Raw genomic sequence first — 26,473 nt, forward strand, 5'->3', positions numbered from 1 at the left:
CAGGGACACATTTACCTAATTTCTGGGTACAAGTAGAGGAAACGCCATATTTGGCTTGTCCCATCGGAGCAGGCGTGGATAGGGTCATCCATCACATGCTATTATCAGCCAATTGCATGCAATGGGGGACTGGACCATCCCTGCTGGATGATGTCACCTTTAACTCTTTAGAGGCTACTATAAGAATAGCCAACATGGGCTTCCAAGGGGACTTCTCCCTTATGACTTTACTTCTCACTCCTGTTTCTACTTTCCTTCTACATTATCTGTATGCTGTATATAGGCCTACGTGCAACTAGCATAGATGTAACAAAAGAGAAAGCCTGGTCTAGTCACTAGGGATAGACCAAGTCTGCATGGAACGCATACGATTCTACAGATCGTTTGCTTTGCCGAGGTAACATGTAACGAAGATATAAGATTGCTGCTGAACACATCTGTATATTTGTTTTACAAATAAACTCCTGAACCTTTGACAACGTTTAAGAAGTTCTATCTCCTATGCTGTTTGCTGTGATAGTGTCGAGTTATCACACTTCCTGAGATATGGTGCCGAACGAAGGTGTAGAGTTGTTGCCCATAGCAACCAACAAATATTTATTACAGGTATCATCACTGAACATGGACCCGAGAAAGTAAACGACATAATGATGAGTTCCAAATACTGTACTTAAGTTAAATAATCTTTTTTTTCTGTTTCAAAATGTTTATTGAATTTTCCGTTTTTAAAGAATACTTACAAACTTTTGTAAAACACAGTTTGCATAATAAGAGGGTAACACACAAGTACCGGAACAATATATATCTCACATTAGCTTACAACATTTCCACCACTAGGCTACTTGAGGTCAGGTAGTACCCATGTACTCATAATGTATTGACCTAAGTCAGAAGAGAAAGGGAGATATGGGGAAACCACCTGTCGAAGAAAAGGAGGGTATCCCACTAAGGAAATGCGAAAGGTAAAGAAAAACTAGAGGCTAGAAAAAAGTGAAACAAAGTATTAGAGAAGAGAAAAGGGAGAGAAAGAAAAGAAAAAGCAAGAGCAGGCTCAAGCAAGGACAAGGCTTATAAAATCCACAAAGAACAGACATTATATTGGGCTTACGAACATCCGCCATAGATCCCAGATCTATTTTTTTTAATCCATGCTATTATTTATTTGTCTTATTTGAAATATTCTGTTAACTTTACAGCACTCTAAATCAGTCAGATTTTTTTAAAAAAATAAAAATTTAATAAACAAAGAGAGGGAAAATTACTCTTGTCAGTCTCAAGTTATTTCAGAGACCATTGTGAGGTCTTTATTTTTCATGCAGGGGGTACCAACAAATCTGTCCTCATTTGTGTGCTAAGTTAAATTTAGTAGCAGAGCAATTTGTAGAATAAATATTACCAATTTTGGAAAATGGCCCATTATTTTCAGTAAATTTTTTCCTACATTTTCAAACCCGCCACACCGTGGCCGTACCATCTGCTGGAAGTCTCTGAACTCTGCTTTCTGGGTTTGCGCTAATTACGGCCCTGCTGAGGCTACTGTCGGTGACAGATCAGCCCCTGCTAGTCACAGCTGTTCCAATAGCAGATGGACAGCAATTTACTATTTTCATTTTCGTAACTTATTCAATAGATCAGTTGGCGTGATGCCCATTAACTTAAAGTGACACGGAAGCAAAAAAAACAAAAACAAAAAAAAAACTTATAATGACTTGCATGTGTAGTACAGATAATTAATAGAATATTAGTAGCAAAGAAAAGAGTCTCATATTTTTATTTTCAGTTATATAGCATTATTTTTATAACATTGGATCATTCTCTAATATTTGCAGTTTACAAACTAGACACTGTATTTGAAGCTATGAAACAGAGCAGAGACAATGACCCTTTGAACCTTCCTGCAGTAAGGGCTGGTTCACATTGGGGCAATTCGTCAGCACTTTGATGATCGCCGGCAATCAGCAAAGTGCTGCTACAATATATCCCTATGGATATATTCACACTGCAGCGGTTGTGATTTTGATTAATCGCAAACGTGCTGCATGCAACATTTTGGAGGTGATCGCTCTGTGATTCTCGTTCTATTGAATGGGAATCATAAGCGAAAATTGCGCTGAATCGTGAGATTTTGCACGCAAATCGCGGAGCCGAACGCAATCGTGGGGCAAAGCACCGAGTGTGAACTGGCCCTAAAACCTCAAACAAACAAGAAACAGCGGGAAACAAGTTGACATAAGTGCTTTAGAAAATAGCACTGTAGCTGACCAAGCTTGGTTGGAGACCTCAGAGAAGCTCTTTTGCATAGACAACAACTGAATTTTCTTAATTCTTCCAGTACTGGAAACAATATGAGACTCATATCTGTGCTACTAATGTTCTATTTCTTAGCTGTACTACACATACAAATCATTATATCATAAATTTATTTTCACTTCAGATTCCCTTTAATAACCTCCAGATTTTACCAACATTTGTGCTTTAGGCGAAAAAAAAAATGGCATCTCATTGGGCGTGCATTTACTGGTGAAAAGCTGTCTCTTATTATGTGCATTTACTGGTGAAAAGCTGTCTCTTATTATGTGCATTTGCTGGTGAAAAGCTGTCTCTTATTATGTGCATTTACTGGTGAAAAGCGGTTTCTTATGTGCATTTACTGGTGAAAAGCGGTTTCTTATGTGCATTTACTGGTGAAAAGCGGTCTCTTATTATGTGCATTTACTGGTGAAAAGCGGTCTCTTAATATGTGCATTTACTGGTGAAAAGCGGTCTCTTATTATGTGCATTTACTGGTGAAAAGCTGTCTCTTATTATGTGCATTTACTGGGGAAAAGCTGTCTCTCATTATGTGCATTTACTGATGAAAGGCTGTCTGTTATTACGTGCATTTACTGGTGAAACGCTGTCTCTTATGTGCATTTAGTGGGGAAATTTTGTCAGTAAAAATAATCTTTTGTCAGTAAATTTTTAGGTATTTGTCAGTAAAAAATAACGTGAAAGGTTGGCAACACTGGCAGGCTGCGCAGCGCAACGGGAAAGATACAGGCAGACCACCTCACGCTTGGGCTTGGCGGGGGAGGAGCCGATGACAGCGAGCGAGAGTAGGGTGGCCGCAGGCAGCCAAAAATACGCAGTGTGTGACTGCGTCGCACTCGCAGAGCCTCTCAACCTGAGTCAGTCCAGAGACTAGCAGACTCGCAGGCAGCCAAAGCCAGCCAGGAGCAAGCCCATGGAAGAGGGGTAGGAATGGGGTATCATATGCATGCGTAAAGAGGTGGAAGGTGTGGGTGAGATTAGGCAGGACATGGGTGTGGTTATGTGGTTGGGCGCGGTTAATTTAACCACTCCCATAGGCGCCAGAGAAAATCTTGCACCCAGGTGCCAGGCACCCCAGGCTCACCCCTGCAAGCACTCTATACATAACAATTGATACGGCGCACCAAAACCTGCCAAGGATTTCCATAGCGTCAAAGGTGCAAGTAGGGGATGGAAAACAGTTTTGTTAATGATTACTACTATTTAAAGCATCTATAGAAGTGATTATTACCAGCACAGGACCAACAGAGAGCTAATATCGTGCTTGAGGGAGGGCCCCTCTGGCCCAAGGGCCCCGATGCGGTCGCGACCGCTGCACCCCCTATTGCTACGCCACTGGGCGCACCACGATATCTTACAAACTAATTTAACAAAACAACTCCCATGAATAAAGAATATTAAAAATTAACTATGCAACCTCTTTAAAATTAAAGTAAAAAACACATATAATCCAATTTCACAGGATCTTTTTCATCCATATCTTAAAATATCAGATGTTAAATGCATCTGTCATCGTTATATGCACATTCCATCCTGTCAAAAGTCGGTTTCAGAGTGCCTGTGTGCAGATGTGTTCTGATGACTACGATAAAACAATAAGTCATTGTGATCATCTCATTATATATGAAGCACGCTGTGAGGGCGCTTTGTACTGGGAACTTAGCGGAAAGAACATTATCATCCATTCTGCTAGAAGATCTGCATAGAAGATCAAATATTTAAAGGCTCACTAACCCACAGATGAAACGTTTAAGGGTTATTAAGAGGATGTTTTCTAATAGATTGTCATTTACGAATGTCCTTTTACAACTTTTATGAACCAGAGTTCCAGGATGGAGGTTGTTTCAAGTTTTGTATATGTGAGTCAATGTGTGCCAAGCAGGATAAAGTACCGTATTTTTCAGCATATAAGACGGAATATGGACAATAAGACGCACCTAGGTGTAGAAGGCAAAAACCAGGGGAAAGAGAAACGAAACCTGGTGCACCCATGGTCCGGGAGCGTCTTGTACATATTCTCACCCAATTATTGTGTCCCCCTTTTACCTCATGTGTCTCCCTGTGTGTCCCCTTCTGTCCCCATGTGTTCCCTTCTGTTCCCCATGTGTTCCCCACTCCCCCTGTGTCCCCATTCACTCCCCCTAAATGAATGAAAGCAGTGGAAGCACGGCTCACCTAACCCATCGGAGCCCATGGCGTTCAGAGACCTCTCATCTCCCGCATTGTTCCCATAGCGCCCCTAGTGCTGATGACGGGATCAGCAGAACCCGGCACAAGGGGAGGAGTGAGGGAGAGAAGAGGTCTCTGATTGCCACGTGCACCAATGGGTTAGGTGAGCCATGGTGCTGCTGCTTTCATTTATTCAAATGGATTGAAGCAAAGAGATAACAGACTCCGGGCACCGACCACAGAAGCAATTCAAGTCACCTTTAATTCATTCCCAGCATCCCGGCAGTACATACAATGTGAAGGCCTGACAGCCATTTTGCAGGCTTAATGCCCTCTTCGTCAGAGGCAAAAGACAATAAGGGTTATTGTTTCTGACGAAGCAGCATTTAGCCTGCGAAACGGCTGTCATTGTACTGTTTGTTGGGATGCTGGGAATGAATTAAAGGTGACTTGAATTGCTTCTGTGGTCGGTGCCCAGTGTCTGTTATCTCTTTCCTTCAATTCAAAGCTGCTTATCCGGAGGCACGACCATTGCACCTGCTCCTCCTAGCCTGCCTGCTGTCTAGTGCCGATCAACCTTCTCTCTATTGTTGATTTATTCAGATGGAATGGAGGACACGGGGAGCAGAGGAGGACACGGGAACAATATAGGAAGTCCCTCACATTGCAGCGGGTCAGCGATTCATATTGGTGGGCATTTGTAAGTCGGGGACTCCCTGTATTTTACATTTTTTGGGGGAAAAAAGTGTGTCTTATATGCCGAAAGTAACTCGCCAAATCCAGTCTGCTTCGCCCCTGATCCTGAAAAGTAAATTCTACATGGATATTACCTGGCCAGGCTCCTGCAAGGTTATAAAGAATACGGCAATGGCTGAGACAATGTGTAATCCTGATAAATGTCCCTGGAACATTGATGACCATTATGGATGCGGTCTCTGGAGAAGGTGACACCAGAGTAATGATAACAGAGTGGAGCTTTGGGATGTGAAAGCAATTTCCCACATGGAGAACCAATAAGTCCTCCGAAATTAAAGAAGAAGGTGAATGAACCTAGGCTTTAAAACATATCTATGTACTGTATATCTGAGCAGAAAAATACAGATAAATGGTTTAGGACCTAGTTACTAGACAAATGCAACTGCGCCTGCGCACCAGAGCGTCGTTGCTTCTGCTTCCGGAGCTCCTGCGCAGTACAAAGTTTTCTCGTAATATACCTGCGCAGGAATCTCCCGGAAACGCAAGCAGGAGTTAGGATGTGTGCGGCCATGGCCATGCAGCCGCAGTTGCATTCATCTAGTTAGATGAATAATTGGATGGTGACCAGCAGCGGGGGAACGGAGGATCGTAGAGGACATCGCGGGACAGGACAGCTGCAGGGGGTCGGGCTGGTAGAAGCCTTAGGTAAGTGTTTTTGTTTTTAAAGTACTCTACAGAACCCCTTTAAGTATGCAATGCCACCAGCAGGTAAGGCAGGGAGTTTCAGGTTTCCTAACAGCTGGGAAAAAAACCTGCTATTTGTCAGGAGCTACCCATGGAAATACAAGCATTACGGGGAAATTCGGGTGCCCGCAATTTCCACTTCACTGGCAATATTTCAATGGGCGCCTATCACGGTGCCCAAACTTCTGCCACTAGTGGGGTGCCCAAATTTCCCGTCACCCAATGGCCTATTAATGACTCATTGTTTAGCGATCCAGTGGATCCCTTAAATGACATAATGGGGCAGTTGCACACTTGTTAGAGTCAGTACCAAACAGCCATCTCAGGCCGATAATTATCTAACACGGGTCTCAAACTCAATTTACCTGGGGGCTGCAGGAGGCAAAGTCAGGATGAGGCTGGGCCGCATAAGGGATTTCACAAAAAAAAGTCCTCAAATGTCATTATTAGCTGAAGCAAACTATTTTGCCTATTTTACCTTATAGTTTGCTTCAGTGCTCCCATTACAAGTAATCCAATGTGTCCCCGCCGCAAAACGAGCCCCTAAATCCCCCGGTGGGCAATCTGCCGGCATTTCCTGGAAGGGGCAGAGCTTTCAGCTTCAGCTCTGCCCCTCCTGACGTCAATCGCGGCGGATCGCTCTTCCTTCACAGAGAGGAAGCTCTGCCCCTCAGCGCAGCAAAATCCACAACCAAGTTGGTCGTGGATGTTTGCCCGGGGGATTTGGGGGCTCTGCAGCCCTCGTTTAGCGGCAGGGATGCGGCAGATTACTTGGGAGCACTGAAGCGAACTACAGGGGCGTCGCTAGCCCTATTTTGGGGGGCCACGTGCCCCCAATCTGTCCTGGGGTGCCACGGATCTCCGCCCGCCGCTCACCCCCTCTGTCAGCGCAGTCAGACCTCAGCATCAGGCGGCGAGACGGCGACCAATCGTGCGGGCGCTAGGACCAAGCGCCCGCACTGATATGCGGAAGTGACATCACTTCCGCATATCGAGCGGGTGCGTCTGGCGCCCGCTGGTACTGGTCGGGTCGCCGCTGATCCTGAGGTCTGCTGCAAGGTAAGAAGGGGGGGGGGGGGGGGGGTGGCGGCTAGAGGGGGGCCTCCCTGTCACTCACTCACTCACTCCCTAAAGGGGCTCCCTGACACTCACTCACTCCCTAAAGGGGCTCCCTGGCACTCACTCACTCCCTAAAGGGGCTCCCTGGCACTCACTCACTCCCTAAAGGGGCTCCCTGTCACTCACTCACTCCCTAGGGGGCCTCCCTGTCACTCACTCACTCCCTAAAGGGGCTCCCTGGCACTCACTCACTCCCTAAAGGGGCTCCCTGGCACTCACTCACTCCCTAAAGGGGCTCCCTGTCACTCACTCACTCCCTAGGGGGCCTCCCTGTCACTCACTCACTCCCTAAAGGGGCTCCCTGGCACTCACTCACTCCCTAAAGGGGCTCCCTGGCACTCACTCACTCCCTAAAGGGGCTCCCTGTCACTCACTCCTTAAAGCGGCTCCCTGGCACTCACTCACTCACTTCCTAAAGGGGCTCCCTGTCACTCACTCACTCCCTAGGGGGCCTCCCTGTCACTCACTCACTCCCTAAAGGGGCTCCCTGGCACTCACTCACTCCTTAAAGGGGCTCCCTGGCACTCACTCACTCCCTAAAGGGGCTGCCTGGCACTCACTCACTCCCTAAAGGGGCTCCCTGGCACTCACTCACTCCCTAAAGGGGCTCCCTGGCACTCACTCACTCCCTAAAGGGGCTCCCTGGCACTCACTCCCTAAAGGGGCTCCCTGGCACTCACTCACTCCCTAAAGGGCCTTCCTGGCACTCACTCACTGCTTAAAGGGGCTCCCTGGCACTCACTCACTGCCTAAAGGGGCTCCCTGTCACTCACTCACTGCCTAAAGGAGCTCCCTGTCACTCACTCACTGCCTAATAGGGCTCCCTGTCATTCACTCACTGCCTAATGGGGCTCCCTGTCACTGTCACTCACTCACTGCCTGAAGGGGCTCCCTGGCACTCACTCACTACCTGAAGGGGCTACCTGGCACTCACTCACTACCTAAAGGGGCTCCCTGGCACTCACTCACTTCCTAAAGGGGCTCCCTGTCACTCACTCACTCCCTAGGGGGCCTCCCTGTCACTCACTCACTCCCTAAAGGGCCTCCCTGTCACTCACTCACTCCCTAAAGGGGCTCCCTGTCACTCACTCACTCCCTAAAGCGGCTCCCTGGCACTCACTCACTCACTTCCTAAAGGGGCTCCCTGTCACTCACTCACTCCCTAGGGGGCCTCCCTGTCACTCACTCACTCCCTAAAGGAGCTCACTGGCACTCACTCACTCCCTAAAGGGGCTCCCTGGCACTCACTCACTCCCTAAAGGGGCTCCCTGGCACTCACTCACTCCCTAAAGAGACTCCCCGGCACTCACTCACTCCCTAAAGGGGCTCCCTGGCACTCACTCACTCCCTAAAGGGGCTCCCTGGCACTCACTCACTCCCTTAAGGGGCTCCCTGGCACTCACTCCCTAAAGGGGCTCCCTGGCACTCACTCACTCCCTAAAGGGGCTCCCTGGCACTCACTCACTCCCTAAAGGGGCTCCCTGTCACTCACTCACTCCCTAAAGGGGCTCCCTGTCACTCACTCACTCCCTAGGGGGCCTCCCTGTCACTCACTCACTGCCTAAAGGGGCTCCCTGGCACTCACTGACTACCTAAAGGGCCTCACTGTCACTCACTCACTACCTAAAGGGCCTCCCTGGTACTCACTCACTGCCTAAAGGGGCTCCCTGGCACTCACTCACTGCCTAAAGGGGCTCCCTGTCACTCACTCACTGCCTAAAGGAGCTCCCTGTCACTCACTCACTGCCTAATGGGGCTCCCTGTCACTCACTCACTGCCTAATGGGGCTCCCTGTCACTCACTCACTGCCTGAAGGGGCTCCCTGGCACTCACTCACTACCTAAAGGGCCTCCCTGTCACTCACTCACTGCCTGAAGGGGCTCCCTGGCACTCACTCACTACCTGAAGGGGCTCCCTGGCACTCACTCACTGCCTGAAGGGGCTCCCTGGCAGTCACTCACTGCCTGAAGGGGCTCCCTGGCACTCACTCACTGCCTGAAGGGGCTCCCTGGCACTCACTAACTGCCTGAAGGGCCTCCCTGGCACTCACTCACTGCCTGAAGGGGCTCCCTGGCACTCACTCACTGCCTGAAGGGGCTCCCTGGCACTCACTCAATGCCTGAAGGGGCTCCCTGGCACTCACTCACTGCCTGAAGGGGCTCCCTGGCACTCACTCACTGCCTGAAGGGGCTCCCTGGCACTCACTCACTGCCTGAAGGGGCTCCCTGGCACTCACTCACTGCCTGAAGGGGCTCCCTGGCAATCACTCACTGCCTGAAGGGGCTCCCTGGCACTCACTCACTGCCTGAAGGGGCTCCCTGGCACTCACTAACTGCCTGAAGGGCCTCCCTGGCACTCACTCACTGCCTGAAGGGGCTCCCTGGCACTCACTCACTGCCTGAAGGGACTCCCTGGCACTCACTCAATGCCTGAAGGGGCTCCCTGGCACTCACTCACTGCCTGAAGGGGCTCCCTGGCACTCACTCACTGCCTGAAGGTGCTCCCTGGCACTCACTCACTGCCTGAAGGGGCTCCCTGGCACTCACTCACTGCCTGAAGGGGCTCCCTGGTACTCACTCACTGCCTGAAGGGGCTCCCTGGCACTCACTCATTGCCTGAAGGGGCTCCCTGGCACTCACTATCGGGGTCCCTGTCACTCACTAGCTAACCTGGGGGTCCCTGTCACTCACTACCTAACTTGGGGGGCTACCATATTAAGGGGGCATTCTGCCTATTTATGTGAAATGCTGTCTATTTATGTGCCTCATGACTGCTGAATTTGTCTTGTTGGGAGCCTTATGATTTGTTGGGGGCCTCAAGATTGCTGAATTTGTCTTGTTGGGGGCCTCATGATTTGTTGGGGGCCTCATGCTTGCTGAATTTGTCTTGTTGGGGGCCTCATGATTTGTTGGAGGCCTCATGATTGATGAATTTGTCTTGTTGGGGGCCTCATGATTTGTTGGGGGCCTCATGATTGCTGAATTTGTCTTGTTGGGGGTCACATGATTGCTAACTGCGAGACTATGGGAAAAGCTGAATCCTTATCATATGAGACAATAGCATTAAACCTACTTTGTTAGCTTTTTAAAACAGAAAATAAAACTGGGAGCTTCTAAAAAATTTAATACATTTTTCAGTAGTAGGATGGATGAAATTGTTTATCTTCACAGTTTTTTTTCAACTTGGATTTTCCATAATGTTCATGTATGAGTTAAAACGTTTGTACACTATTTAGTTTAAATTGCTGTTGCCACTTTGCGATAGATAAGTGACTTTTGGGTTGCAGTTCGGGCACTCGGCCTCCAAAAGGTTCGCCACCACTGTCATAATCTAATGTCCCACCATTGCTAGGTTCATGCAAATTTGTCTCCACCCGTTACCACACCTATATTCTGGTCCATGACCCACCCATTTTTCGATGCGGCGCGATAAGCACGCCGCACAACGTGATCGTCATATTTTTGGCACGCTAGTTGCAGTGTGCTGAATTCTGCTGCCTACAGTATGTACAGTATACGCTGTTCTCTAGTGCCTGCACTGTGTGCTGATTTACCTTCAGTGTGTACAGTGTAAGGTGTTACTCTGTGCCTTTACTGATTGTAAAGCAGCTATATTGTATGCTGATCCCTGCTACTTTCAGTATGTACAGTATTAGCTGTAAAGCCTGGTACACACATACAATTTTGATTAGCCAATTTTAGCTCTGTTCATAAAATTCATTGTCTGTTGGCCCACTTACTGCACGGGGGTAGTAAAATTGGGGGTCAGTGATTGACCAATCAAAATTGTATGTGCGTATATATCTTTGATCTATGCCTATACTGATTGTAAATTATCCAAATAAAGGACAGGGGGCTCCATCCAATATTTCGATGGGCAGGCCCGTTATCTGTAGCTTACACCGCTGCTAAGTTCATGTACATTTGGCCCCACCCATGGCCACGCCCACTCACCTCATGGCCACGCCCATTTAGCAAAAGCCACAGACACAGGGAGAGGATGACACAGGGACACCTGCAGTTTTATTATATAGGACGGTGGCGTAGTGGTTAGCTCTCTTGCCTTGCAGCGCTGGGTCCCTGGTTCGAATCCCAGCCAGGGCACTATCTGCAAAGAGTTTGTATGTTCTCTCCGTGTCTGCGTGGGTTTCCTCCGGGCACTCCGGTTTCCTCCCACATTCCAAAAACATACGGATAAGTTAATTGGCTCCCCCTAAAATTGGCCCTAGACCACAGTACTTACACTACATAATATAGACATATGGCAATGGTAGGGATTAGATTGTGAGCTCCTTTGAGGGACAGTTAGTGACAAGATATATATATATATATACACTGTACAGCGCTGCGTAATATGTCGGCGCTATATAAATACTAAATAATAATAATAATGCCGTACATTAACGGAGACGGGAAGCATCTCAGGTTCCATACTAACCTGGGGCTTCCTTAAGTCTCGTTAGGGCTGCTTGTCCCTCGCCATCTTCCTTGGTTGCTCTGGTCCCCGGCATTTCAGGCCAAAAGCCTGGCTGAGTTGCGCTTTGTTGTGCATTTACGGTCCAGTCAGGCGCGTACTACTCTGCAGGTGCAGATTGCTCCCAGGGACGGGAGGGCGATGGGGGAGCGCGCCAGGGTTTCAGGCTGTATTGCCAGGGACCGGAGCCACCCGGGGAGATGGCGAGGGACAAGCGGCCTTAATGGGGCTTAACTGCTTGCTGACCGCGTCACGCCAATGGGCGTGGCTGCGGCGGCAGCCCCAGGACCACCTAACGCCAATCGGCGTAAAGTCCTGAGGCTTCCTTTTGCAGGAGATCGCGCGCAAGCTGCGTGTGCATATCCTGCTTGGTTGGCGGCGTGGAGCTCCGCCTTTAGTATCCCAGCGGGGATTGCCGCCTAATTATCGTGTACAGCACTGCGATCTACAGCAGCGCTGTACTGGGGACAGCCGTTTGACACCGCTGTCCCCTCTGTGGGCTCGGAGGTGATCGGCTGTCAAAGACTGAAGCCTATGACAGATGATCACAGGGATTGGCTGACGGGGGGAGGGAGGGGGGAGTACAAGGGGGGGAAAAAACAAACATATTAAAAAAAAGACAAATAAATATCGATAAATAAAAAGACAAACATTGGGGAAGCAATCAGACCCCATTAACAGAGAACTCTGTTGGTGGGAAGAAAAAGGGGGGGGGGGATGGGTAATCACTTGTGTGCTGTGTTGTGCGGCTCTGCAGCGAGGCCTTAAAGCTGCAGTGGCCTATTTCACAAAAGCCTGTGGTCCTGAAGAGGTTAAGGAAGTCCCAGGTAAGTATGGTACCTGAGACGCTTCTCATCTCAGGTACACTTTAAAGTCCTTACCGTAGATGGCTTCTAGTTTCCTTTTGGCACACTATACTGGTGGATTTGGGTGAAACAGTCATATAATATTGGATGGATGTAACGATAAAGACAAAAGAAATACCGAGAGCCCAATATAGTGTAGTATGCAAAACAAAGGGTTGGAAATTAAAAGTATATAATGTATATACTCACAAACGTGGGTTACCTAATAGGTAACCACTGTATAGGCAGGTGAGGAGATTAGACCTGACCTCACTCAGGATTAAAAGTCGCTCTCTGTAGATAAGGAAATAAGGGGCAACACCCCTCCACCAGAGGTGGATATTGATAATGTAAGCGTGAACAGAGGCGCCATCAGGATAAAAGGTTCTAAAAGGCTTAAAATCCCTCAGGAGGTGGTGGTGGACTCGCCTTCCCGAAGCAGACAAGATACCGTCAGTTTTATGACAACAGGTTTATTAATATACTCCAAAACAAACAGTGCAACGCGTTTCACAGGTATGTTCCCGCTTCCTCAGGCAATAAACAGATAGGAGTACACTGTAAAGACAGTTACAGTGTACTCCTATCTGTTTATTGCCTGAGGAAGCGGGAACATACCTGTGAAACGCGTTGCACTGTTTGTTTTGGAGTATATTAATAAACCTGTTGTCATAAAACTGACGTTACCTTGTCTGCTTCGGGAAGGCGTGTCCACCACCACCTCCTGAGGGATTTTAAGCCTTTTAGAACCTTTTATCCTGCTGGCGCCTCTGTTCACTCTTACATTGGATGGATGTAGGTTGTCATAGCACTATGCAGAGCACACTAGATGGAATGGTGCTTTGGCTCCTTACAAGGATCTTGGGGAACTTTGAGGAATACTCCAGCCAAGCTGAAGCTAAAGTGTCCTATTTATCACCTGTGTGAAAAGATGCTGGCAGTCTATGTGTTGACATTGCTTTAGAGGAGTACTTAGAAACAGTTACTAGTCTGTATCAGTTAAGCCTAGCAGCTGTGCAATGTGCGCTTGTCACATGTACACACCCACAAAACAACATTTATTAGTCACTTTTGGCATTATGAATGTATTATTATTATGTCTTGTGTGTTCCTGTTGTATCATTGTGCTAGAGAATAGAAAAGAGCAAATCATTTAAGTTTCAGGTAAATGTTTGGTCTACTAAAACCAAAAATAATGGGGGAGAATCAGATCTTCGCAACGGGGTTAACTATATTCAGAAGTGACCGATCAGAGCAGGATTATTCACCAGGCAACCTAAGCAGGTGCTTGGGGCCTAGTGGGTGTCAAGAAGCCCATCTCCCATCTTCCTTGACCTCTATCCACTTCAGCTTATCTAAAGGACCACAAGGGGGGGGGGGGGGGGGCTAATCTACTACCTTGCCTAGGGCCCAGTTACATCTTACATCCGAGGTGAAAATAAGCTGGTGAAAAAAACTATTGTATCTATCCTCCTTCTTCTAAAAATGATTTTTTTAAGATATCCCACAATTTTATTTTATATTTAAATCTAGTTTATAAGATTTTACTGTTTCATTGTCTCTGCTCAATGACACCTTCATTGAAGTATGCCAGAGCTCAAACCTATGAATTATTGAACCTTTTTATCTTTCTCCTGCTCCAAGTTATTTACTGACAGGTGATTATGGCTGATGATGATATACAGCGAAGTCCCCGGTATCCGGCACCGGCGGGGATCCCCTGATGTTGGATACATGTGCTTATCAGTTGCTTGAGTAACCGGCCGAAATAGCACAAGCCTCCCCCCTGAAATAACTACGGAGGCTCCAGCGATGTCTGGCAGTCTCTCTGTATCTCCCGCAGGCACAGAGCGCATTCTGGCTTCCCCAGTGCACAGAAGCCAGAATGTCAGCTGACCCGCATCAGGTCATGTGACACTCCGGCTTCCATACACTGATGCTGGAAGCCGCTCACAGCCTGCGGTGAGATAGAGGGAGGCTGCTACACATCGCTGTAACCTCCATAAGTATTTTCTTGCCTGCCTGCAACCTCAGAAAGCCCCCCCAAAAGAGGCCCCTGTTATCCTTCAGGCATGGCGGTTAGTTAAGTCTTCCGGTTGCCTGATAACAGGGACTTTGCTGTACTAGTTTTTTAAATGTGAATGCTACAGAGTATTTGTAAAGATGTGTAACCATAAGAGCATCTAACAGAAGGACATAAAACCCAACAAATTACAGCTGAATTCAATGCAGGTGCATCACAAAGCATATCTCAACACAACAAGACCGACTTTGCAAAGGATGGGCTTTAGCAGCAGGAGACCATCAAGAGTGCCTTTGGTATCACAGCAAAATAGGAAAAGACTCCTGTTGTGGGCCCTCGCTACCATTGATCGGTCTCAAATTGGTTTGAGGAACATCAATCAGAGTTTAACCTGCCTCCATGACCAGCTTAGTCCTCTGACCTCAATCCTATTGAGTATTTGTGGAAAAAAGTCAAAATTTAAAGATCACTTCAAAGCTTGGAATCGCCACTATCCAATCTGATTCAACTTAGAGCTGCCATTATGCCAGCATGGGCCAATACTCCTCAGCAACGGTATCTGCATCTTGTTGAGCAAATGCCAAGAAGAATATCGGCTGTGATCAGAGCTAAAGGTGGACCAACTCGTTATAAGAGGGTGTCTCTATTTTTTGGGCAACTCAATATGTACATACATATATAAATGTAATGGGGCGGAGCTACGCACTGATTCAAAACCCTGCTGATATGGGAATTCAGTGAAGATTATTACACAGACAGTGTGTCAGTTAGTTATAACTTAGCAGCGTTTTAGTTTTACTGGAGGAATGCTGTATGTAGGTGGTCATATCTAATTAGTTTTCGTGAGCAGGAAAACAGGGAAGAATGTGCACAGTGCAAACCTTAAAGTGTACCTGAAGCCTAGGAACACACTAGGCAGAAACATTAGCGTTGCGGAAAAAGCTAGCACTTTTGCCATTAATGAAAGTCTATGTGCCGCATGTAGAAACACATGCATGTACATTTTACGATGTGCATTTTTGAAAACGCACAAGTTGCTGCTTGTAAAACGCACATAATGTATCTCAGTGGAGAGTCTGAAGTGTCAATAGGAAAAAAAACAAAAACATATACTGACCTAAGGAGAGGAAAGGGTCTGGGTCCTATAGAGCCAGTATGGAGCCGCCGTCTTTGGGAGCACTCGGGCTCCCGAAGATTGACGAACCCATCAGTCGGAAACCGTAGGAGGAACGAAAAGGCTCTATAGGACCTAGAGCCGTCCCTCTCCTTAGGTATCTTTTTTTTATTGACGCTTCAGACTCCCTTTAAGGCTCATACCCACCTTGCAATTTTGCCCGGCGATTTTTTAAGCGATGAGCGATCATTTCTGCTATTTTGCGAGGGGGTACAGGTGCACGATTAGGCCAAACAATGCTTTGCGACGCACTGTGATAACAACCGTCATGTCAAATTGGATCTTTAAGATCCCTGATGACTACAGCGCAAAGTGCCGCAATCGTCTGAACTCTTGCTAGTGCCCTTCGTGTGCGGGAGAAGGATGGATCGGGAACCTCATTCGTCAGGAGGCACTGTCAGATTCCCCGATCCATCGTTAAGTGAGTATTCAGCTTTAGTCCATGAAGGTGCACGTTGGTCATTTGCTTCCTTGCCTGTGTTACATCACGTTACCATAAATAGTTTTTGTTTGTGTTATGTGCATGCCATAATGCTACATGTACCACCCAAGATGAGACAACGGGATCTACCGCTGCATTTACGCAAATAAAGCAAAAAGCTGTACCCGTCGTTTAAAAATGCTTCCCTTCATTTGAATGGAACAGCAGTTGATCAATTAAACGTCGCTTTTGTCGCCCACCCAAAACATGACCTTTACCTTTGTGCAGAAGCCTGCATGAACCGGCTTTACTTTAACTGCTTCTGGACCATGCTAATTGAAATCTACGCCCTGTTTGGGACCTGTTAGCTCAGCCAGAATGTAGATTTCAATTAGTGCGCTGCGTGGACTTGCTGCTATCGCTCTTCCATTAATGCAGCCCAATCGCCCTGCAACAGCAAAGCAAGTGAGCTTTAGTGACAGGTGAGTGGCGTGAACAGCGAGAGCGATAAGTCCATTTTTTTTTTACCAGCAATCTCTGGTCCCTTAAAGTGTACCTGAGATGGGGCCAAATTTATACATACCTGGGGCTTCCTCCAGCCCCTCCGACCTGATCACTCCCTCGTTGTCCTCAGTTGCTGCCTGGTTCATCCGCAACTGTCTCTGGTAAATTGTCCAATCGGCGCAGGTGTAGTCCGGCCTAGCGTGCTTCCCCCATCATGTTCCCGTGGCCGAGAGCGTTCTGCTCCTGCCCATGGCTTTGAGCAGTTTGATAAAGGTGTAAACCGAAACAGCAGTCTGTCACTGCTGCCACTTTGGTGCTATTAAAAGAGCTTTGATACAAGACAGCGGTGCCGGTCCTTTCTGTTTTATCTGCTCCTGCCCAGGCACAGAATGCTCCTGGCCACGGGAGCACGACGGGGCACATGCGCAGTATGCCCCACTCCGGTGGACTTTTCGAGGCCATTTGCGGAGGATCCAGGCGGTGACTGAGGACAACAAGGGAGCTATCAGGCCGGAGGGGGCTGGAGGAAGCTCCAGCTATGTATAGATTTTTTCTTTGGCCCCATCTCAGGTTTCCTTTAAGGTGTACCTGAGATGGGGCCCCTGCTAAAAAATATACATACCTGGGGCTTCCTCCAGCCCCCTCCGGCCTCATCGCTCCCACGGTGTCCTCTTCTCCCTCTCTGTTCGCCCGCAACTGGCCCGAGAAAATCTAACAGTCGGGGTCAGTAGCCACATGCACAGTCCTGGAAGGAACGCTCCCCTGTCTCACTCCCGGCCTGGGTGCATTCTGTGCCTGTGCAGTAGTACTGCGCAGTCACAGAACTTTCCAGGCGACGTGAACGTGGAAACCACGCAGTTGTCCCTTGTCCAGAACCACTTGTGGGCAAATGGAGATGGAGAAGAGGAGCGATCAGGCCGGAGGGGGCTGGAGGAAGGTATGTATATGTTATTGCTAATCCCCCATCTCAGGTTCCCTTTTTGACAGATTATCCATCCACACAAAACATGCTGTGAACAGTATAAACGTGCATACACATACTCTCCTGCACTGTTTACTAGACCCTTGCTCAGCCCTGTTTCTATGGGCATGCGATACGCGCAATCGCCCGGGGCGCTGGATTGTTGCGGCAGGAGCTGGGCGCAGAGGTGGTGGGAGTGGGTATAATAATATCTCACCTTCGTTCAGCCTATCGCACGCTGCTTCAATGTACTTCCTTTCCCAGCATCTGTCTCAGTAACAGCGCCCCCTGTGATAATGTTCCACATGTCAACACAGGGGGCGCTGTTACTGACACAGATGTCGGGAAAGGAAGTACATTGAAGCAGCGTGAGATCGGCTATTCTGCTGAAGAAGAAAGGTGAGTTATTAGTATGCCTGCTCCCACCACGCTGCAGCACCCAGCTACCTACCTACCTAATCTATACTGCAGCACCTACCTACCTACCTAATCTATATTACAGCACCTACCTACCTAATCTATACTACAGCACCTACCTACCTACCTAATGTATACTGCAGCACCTACCTACCTAATCTATACTGCAGCACCTACCTACCTAGCCTATACTGCAGCACCTACCTACCTAGCCTATACTGCAGCACCTACCTACCTAATCTATACTGCAGCACCTACCTATCTACCCTATACTGCAGCACCTACCTACCTAATCTATACTACAGCACCTACCTACCTACCTAATGTATACTGCAGCACCTACCTACCTAATCTATACTACAGCACCTACCTACCTAGCCTATACTGCAGCACCTACCTACCTAGCCTATACTGCAGCACCTACCTACCTACCTAATCTATACTGCAGCACCTACCTCCCTACCTAATCTATACTGCAGCACCTACCTATCTACCCTATACTGCAGCACCTACCTACCTAATCTACACTGCAGCACCTACCTAACCTATACTGCAGCACCTACCTACCTAATCTATACTGCAGCACCTACCTACCTACCTAATCTATACTGCAGCACCTACCTCCCTACCTAATCTATACTGCAGCACCTACCTATCTACCCTATACTGCAGCACCTACCTATCTAATCTACACTGCAGCACCTACCTACCTAACCTATACTGCAGCACCTACCTACCTAATCTATACTACAGCACCTACCTACCTACTCTATACTGCAGCACCTACCTACCTAATCTATACTGCAGCACCTACCTACCTAATCTATACTGCAGCACCTACCTACCTAACTACCTACCTAACCTATACTGCAGCACCTACCTACCTACCTAACCTATACAGCAGGTACCTCCTTATCTAAGCTATACTACAATCACTTACCTACCTAACCTATACTGCAGTCACCTACCTAAACTATATTGGCACCTACCTATCTAAGCTGTACTGCAGTCACCTACCTATCTAACCTGTACAGCAGTCACTTACCTACCTAACCTATACTGCAGTCACCTACCTATCTAACCTATACTGGCACCTACCTATCTAACCTATACAGCAGTCACTTACCTACCTAACCTATACTGCAGTCACCTACCTATGTAACCTATACTGCAGTCACTTACCTACCTAAACTATACTGCAGTCACCTACTTATCTAACGTATACTGCAGTCACCTACCTATCTAACCTATACTGCATTCACTTACCTACCTAAACTAAGCAGCAGTCACCTACCTATCTAACCTATACTGGGGGCATCTACCTATCTAACCTATACTGCAGGCACCTAGCTAAATAACACATACTGGTGGCACCTACGTAGCTAACCTATACTGTGGGCACCCATACCTGGCTCCACGGTGGGGGGGGATTTTTACACCCTCGCCCTGGGTGAAATTTAGCCTAGAAACTGCCCTGCTCTTGCTTGACACAGTTTGGCAAGTTACAGGGAAAAAAAAGTTCTGAAAATTAATTTTATCACTTTTTGCACAGAAATCCTGGGGAAATTGGACGCCAGGGAGGTTAATAGGCCAGAGACTGCTGGTACTGAAATGGTTAACAAAGATCTGTAAATGTACAGGAGTTTCACCAACATGCTTCCTAGCTGCCTGTGTTATTATAATAAGCAAATTATAACTTTCTCTCACAGCGGATCTTGAGATTTTAAACTCTTTACAGTAACTTGCATTTAGGCATTAAAGTGCTGTAGTTTATAGCTTAAAAGATTAGTCAGTCGTCTGCACTTTGAAGCCGGCTGCTGTAATGTGAGCCAGGTAAGCTGTGTGCTCTCCAGAGGTAGCAGCACTGAGTAATGTGACCTGACAACACACAGTACACAGTAGAGATGGGAAGTTCGGATCTTTTCAATGATCCGGATGATTCGAATCGGATCATTGAAGAGATCCGGATCTTTGATCCGAATCTCGGATCATTTTACTACCGGAAGCATTCGGGGGTGAAATGACTAGCAGGACAGGTCTGTGGACAGGAGAAGGGGAGGGAGTGGACACACAGAGAAGGGGAGAAGATGGACAGAGGGCAGGGAGTGGACAGAGAAGGGAGGAGGGACGAGCAGAGAGAAGAAATGTTTGCACGTAATACCCACATGCTGAAGTCATATGCTTTACATATATTTCACCTATATGTTCATCTGTACACTTTGAAAGAAAAGGTCGCACAGTGAAAGAAAGCATTCCCAGAAGATAAGTGCAGCTGTTTAGTGCCGAGTGCAGGAGGATTATATTGCCTTTCAATCACACTGTCTGCAAAGTTACTGAGCTGTGCTGAGCCAAAAGTTTCCAATGTGATCACTGTGCAGCACTACGGAACAGCCAGCCTATAATGGGCAGCACATTGCAGCCAGTATGTGTGCTCTACACATATCTGGCAGTGGCACCCATGTCCCCTCTCTCTCATCTACCTGTATCCCTGCAAGGCTGCCTCCCATCCAACAGAGCGATCCCTGCTTCCAGGACCCCGCTACCCGCTGAGAGGGGGCGTGTCGCTCCTGGCCCCGCCCCTTTTGAGATCCGAATCGTTCATTTTGATGATTCGGATGATCGACTCATAAAATAGATTCGGATCAAAGATCCGAATCGTTCATGATCCGGACAACACTAGTACACAGTATGTACACAGTATACTAGTAGTAGTAGAGTAGAGACAGTGCTGGGAGGGTCACAGGCTGCAGAGATAGGGGCTGCAGGGTTCCCCTCCTCCCCCCTCCATCCATCCCAGGCTGAGAGGGCACCTCTGCTCTGTGTGTGGCTGCAGCCTGCTAGTAACAGCATCCCAGCCAGGCTGACCTCATGAGCCACACTTCATTGCCAAGGAGTTGTTGAAGCCATTATGTCTCATAGGACGAAGCTGAGACCCTGGTCTGCCCTGGGCAGGCTGGAGACCTACAATTCCCACAGGTAAGAGCCGACCCTGGCTGGACTTTTCCTCTCCCAAGTTTTGGAGCACCAGCAGGGAAGTCTGGTGGTGTGATTGCCATTGTGCACATGGTGTTTACTGTTGTCAGGGAGATGAGCAGCTTCAGTGTGAGAAAATGTACAGATTGCAGCAGATCCTGCCATGCATTTCACACTGCTGTGAGGAGTCGTGTATGTGTGTGAGGGGTGTCGAGAAAATACCTGGATACACTGAAGGCTCGTGACTTTTCAGGCGATTTTCTTGTTTGCACCACATGCAGTCGTTTCAGGGATCTCACCACGTGGGTACGTGCGTGTCGTAAACTATGCAGGAAGATTACGACCGTCACAACGGATCAGACCTCCTGAGCCGAAGTTCGGGTTCAAAATAACAAACTGACCTCGGTGGTCCAATTGTCCCATTGCTGAGCGCGGCCCCCCTCGACATCGGGGGCCGCGCAGCTCTTCGCGCAGCGTGGTCGTGCAGTAGCCATGCGAGCCTGTCTGCACATTTGCAATAGCATGGTGCCCAATGCCTTGTCTCTAACCTTTGGGGGCTCAGTGACAGGGACATCAGAGCAGGTAGGGAAGCCTCGATAGGGTCTTGAGGCTTCCCTCTCTTTAGGTAAGTATCTCATTTTGTACCCGAGCTTCCGCCTGGGTATACTTTAAGATCCCTGACGACTCCCGCGCAAAGTGCTGCGATAGTTTGACCCCCTCGTTCACATCCATTGTGTGCTGCGCGTGTTCCCGCAGGTAGGAAGATGGATCGGGGAACGCTCGTTCATCGGGTGGTGTAATCCCTGATCCATCTTCGGGCATCTTCAGGTGACTATTCAGCTTGAGTTTTGCTACCTGTGTGTGGGTGGGGGGCAGTGGTGGAGCTGCCTGGTCTGTCAGCCTGACTTGCTGAAAGGCTAGGTTCATAGTTGGGTGTTGTGTTCCCTGTAAAGCAGGAACGGAACGGGAAAGTCACATCACACGTATCCATACATTCCCTTGCATACAGTGAAGCATACCATTAATGAAAAGTATGCTTTACTGTTAACACACACCTTTTGTGGTAATGCTCTGCATGCAGTATGTTGGGATGTTTCACACCATTAGACTGCACCGCATAGGCTGCACTGTGAAAGTCGCAATGCAGTGCAAAGTTCTATGTTACAATGCCACCGTTTACACTGCAACGCCCCACTGTGGATACAGCCTCATTCAGGGCCCGTTTCTACTTACGCGGTTTACTCACCGAATCTACAGAGTTTCCCCGCAGGCAAATCGCGCAAGGAAATTCTGCCATAGGGAACAATGGCACCACCGGCCGAATCGCTTGCGTTAGCGATTCGGCCGGTATTACCATCCAAATTGGGGCGAATCCCATAGCCGTGCATGCTGATTGGCGACTGATTGGATTCGTCTGCGTACCCGCAGACCCGGAAGTGCAGACGCGTGCGGCTCAAGTGAAAACGGGCCTACAAACAAAGGGTCAGCTCACAGTGGGTCTGCTGCTGCTGCTGCAGGCGTTTTTGATGCACAGGCGCCTCTCCAGCTACCCAGAGACTGCAAAATAAAGCCTGGTACACACCTTCAGTTTTTGATTGGTCAATCACTGACCAATTTTACCACCTCCATGCAGTATGAGGGCCAACGGATTTTGAATACTATGAACAGGTTGTGTAGATAAGCTCTCATACTACATGGAGGTGGTAAAATTGGTCAGTGATTGGCCAATCAAAATTGAAGGTGTGTTGCAGGCTTAACCTCCTTGCCGGTTATCCCGATTTGCATAATTTTTTTTTGTTACAAGCAGCTAGCACTTTGCTAGCTGCTTTTAACTTCCGCTCGCCGCCGATCCGCCGCAATCCGCCGCGCCGAGCCGCTCCCCCACGCCCCAGACCCCTGCGCTGCCTGGCCAATCAGTGCCAGGCAGCGTTGAGGGGCGGATCGGGATTCCCCATGACGTCCCGACGTCCATGACGTCATCCCGCCCCGTCGCCATGGCGACCGGGGAAGCCCTGCAGGAAATCCCGTTCTCAACGGGATTTCCTGCATACTCTGATCGCGAAGGCGATCGGAGTGGGTGGGGGGATGCCGCCACTCAGCGGCTATCATGTAGCGAGCCCTCGGCTCGCTACATGATTTAAAAAAAAAAAAACCTCCTGCGCTGCCTACTTGCCGGAGGAATTGAACCGGCAAGGAGGTTAAGGCCCCCTGCACACTTCAAATCCGAATTACGATTCTGATTTGCATTTCCGAATTGCAATTCCAATTTGTGATTCCAATTTTCCCTGGTTGCTATCAAAACCAAAAAAAACACAGAAAAAAAACGCATCATGCAGTACCAATCAAAAATCGCAAATCGGAATCGCATGTAAAATTGCGCCAAAATCAGAATCAAAATCGCATGTAGTGTGCAAGAGGCCTACGTCTGTGGCAATGGGGTGCTGGGGACCTGAATTTTAAAAACGCACAAAGTGGTGCTTGGCTAAGAGAAAGCCAAGCGCTCAGCTATCATGTAGCCACACTTAAGGTGCGTGTACGCGCACTACGGCCGCCAACAACGGGTCCGTCAGACCCTCCCGCTGGGCGGACTTTCAGGCGACAGTAGCACGTGTTTACACGCTCAGCGAATCGCTCAGAAACTGCCTTATCAGTCTGCCGACACTGCGTACACACGTGCTACTGTTGCCTGAAAGTCCGCCCAGCGGGAGGGTCTGACGGACCCGTCGTTGGCGGCCGTAGTGCGCGTGTACGCACCTTTACCGTACACCTGAACTGACCTACAAATTGTGCAATGAAGCCGATGGTGTTACGCTTGTTAATAATAATAATCCAATTATCTGTTGCACAGTTTAAATCAAGTTTATTAAGTGATTACAAACTGTAATTTGAAAAAATAAAAATAATTAAAATCAAGGCGGAAACACCACCATGCATCCATACTGATCTTAACTAATTTGCATATTGAAGTATAAAAATAAAGTAGTTCCATTAAATTCACTGTGATCCACTGCGCGCCACCATGCCTAAAAACAAACTATACATAGCGTAATCCTGTTTTTACTGCCACTACTGTTAAACTATATCACACATCCAGCGTGCAGGTGATAAGTGTCCACTCGTGGTCCCACCACCTCTAGTATAAAAGCGGCTCACCAGATTGTCATTCCACCAATTCACAGGTGGAAAGATCGCTCAATATGTGCTGCACTGGGTACTTCAATGATCCACATCCAATTTCCACAAACATCAGTTCCGTTTATTCCTCAATAAAAAGTAAAAACTTTCATTGCGCAACATGCATAATGAATTTAAAACCACACTGCGCCTCTCGCGCCCTCTAGGTACTTGCAAAATCCCCTTAGTGGAATAGATAGCGTGTCACAGCGGTAAGACTGCTGGGCTCGGCAGTCTTACAGTTTTAACATGAATGTGTAATGTTAAAAATTAATAGAAATTTGACGTAAAAAAAAAAAGTAGTTCCTTTTGTAGCGTCGCACAATCCTTTAGCCAGTAAATATATATGTTGGCACAGAAGCCACTGACCCCCAACCTGTGAGCAACTCACCCCCACAACGGTCAATCGCATCACCTGTGGCAGTACCCTGCCCGCTGTGTGACATCACATACGCCCTGCTCCATCGTCCCTCCCCCATGCATAGTAACAGAAATGTCTGTAGAGCCCAGCCAGCGAAGTCACTGTAGGGGACCGGATGCCAACCCCTGAAGGGCGACAAGTGTTTACGCACCTTTACAGCATGTGCACTATAAACAACCATATATCGAGATTTGCTGTGGCCTGGCCTTTGTTGTGGTTAACTAATAAAGGACCCACTATTGATACAATCTTGCATGTACAAGCTTACCGACTCTATGCAGTAAAAGGATAAACGGAGTGATTATACTTTGGATGGATACTTTAGGATGTCTCTCATATTACATAAAAGTGGTAAGATTGTACAATCAAGATTGTATCATTAGTGGATTGATGCCAGCAGAGCCTTCTATAATTAAAGCGGCGGTTGCCACTGACAACACAAAAGCAAGGCACAATGCGCTTCACTGTGTTATTTTTCCTTTGCAACCATGCTATTTCTTTTCATTAAGTTTATGTGCGTCCGAGTATCTGTGTTTTTTTTATACATGTAAATACCTTGTTTTTAATGAAATTGCCATCTTTATCACTGAAATTGACTGGATTAGCTACTGTGGTAAATCCACACTGATTAGTGCATAGAATTGTAGAATGTTGTTCATGCGCAATCCTTTGGTGCTTCCATGGACTTCAGCATCAACATTTCTGCACATTTGCAAGAATTGCAGTACACTAGTGAGAACAGAATACCCCAGATAACATTATGAAGAAAATGTTGTGACCTGCAAATTGCAGGCACTCCCAGGGGGCGCTGTTACAGGGAGATGGAAAGCAAGAACAGGAAGAAGGAAGAAGCAAGTAGTACACACGCGATGGCAGTGTGGGTATTTGTTTACCCCCGCCGTTGTGTCCCACCCCCGCTGCTGTTTGCGCTCCAGCTGATGCGCCCCCTCTCTACCTAGCTATCTTTACTGTCTGCACCTATTCCTGGCTACCTATACTGGCTGCACCTATTCCTGGCTACCCATACTGGCTGCACCTATTCCTGGCTACCTATACTGACTGCACCTATTCCTTGCTACCTACACTGGCTGCACCTATTCCTGGCTACCTATACTGGCTGCACCTATTCCTTGCTACCTATACTTGCTGCACCTATTCCTGGCTACCTATACTGGCTGCACCTATTCCTGGCTACCTACACTGGCTGCACCTATTCCTGGCTACCTATACTGGCTGCACCTATTCCTGGCTACCTATACTGGCTGCACCTATTTCTGGCTACCTATACTGGCTGCACCTATTCCTGGCAACCTATACTGTGGCACATATTCCTGGCTACCTATACTGGGGGCACCTATTCCTGGCTACCTATACTGGAGCACCTATTCCTGGCTACCTATACTGGCTGCACCTATTCCTTGCTACCTATACTTGCTGCACCTATTCCTGGCTACCTATACTGGCTGCACCTATACCTGGCTACCTACACTGGCTGCACCTATTCCTGGCTACCTATACTGGCTGCACCTATTCCTGGCTACCTATACTGGCTGCACCTATTCCTGGCTACCTATACTGGCTGCACCTATTTCTGGCTACCTATACTGGCTGCACCTATTCCTGCCAACCTATACTGTGGCACATATTCCTGGCTACCTATACTGGGGGCACCTATAGCTGGCTACCATATGGGGGCACTTATTCTTGGCTACCTATACTGGGGGCACCTATGCCTGGCTACCTATACTGGGGGCACCTATGCCTGGCTACCTATACTGGGGCACATATTCTTGGCTACCTATACTGGTGCACCTATGTCTGGCTACCTATACTGGGGGCACCTATGCCTGGCTACCTATACTGGGGCACATATTCTTGGCTACCTATACTGGGGCAACCTTGCCTGGTTACCTACACTGCAGGCACCTATTCCTGGCAACCTATACTGGGGCACCTATTCCTGGCTACTTATACTGGGGGCAGCTATATCAAACTAGCTATACTGGAGGCACCTATACCTGGCTACCATACAGGGTGGATGAGGGAGTG

At 48.1% G+C, this 26,473-nt stretch overlaps 1 protein-coding gene across 1 annotated transcript in view; it reads left to right on the forward strand.

The window, feature by feature from the left end:
- The first annotated feature begins 20,391 nt into the window (after positions 1-20,391).
- The window catches only part of LOC137545617 (cilia- and flagella-associated protein 337-like), a 217,848-nt gene continuing 211,766 nt past the window's right edge, over positions 20,392-26,473 (forward strand). The window contains exon 1 of the mRNA XM_068267032.1: positions 20,392-20,832. Within this exon, the coding sequence (XP_068123133.1) occupies positions 20,765-20,832 (68 nt within the window). The 5' untranslated portion in view covers positions 20,392-20,764. The remainder of the gene's footprint in view (positions 20,833-26,473) is intronic.

This window comes from Hyperolius riggenbachi, chromosome 2 (assembly GCF_040937935.1).
Source record: "Hyperolius riggenbachi isolate aHypRig1 chromosome 2, aHypRig1.pri, whole genome shotgun sequence".
NCBI classification, from domain to species: Eukaryota; Metazoa; Chordata; class Amphibia; order Anura; family Hyperoliidae; genus Hyperolius; species Hyperolius riggenbachi.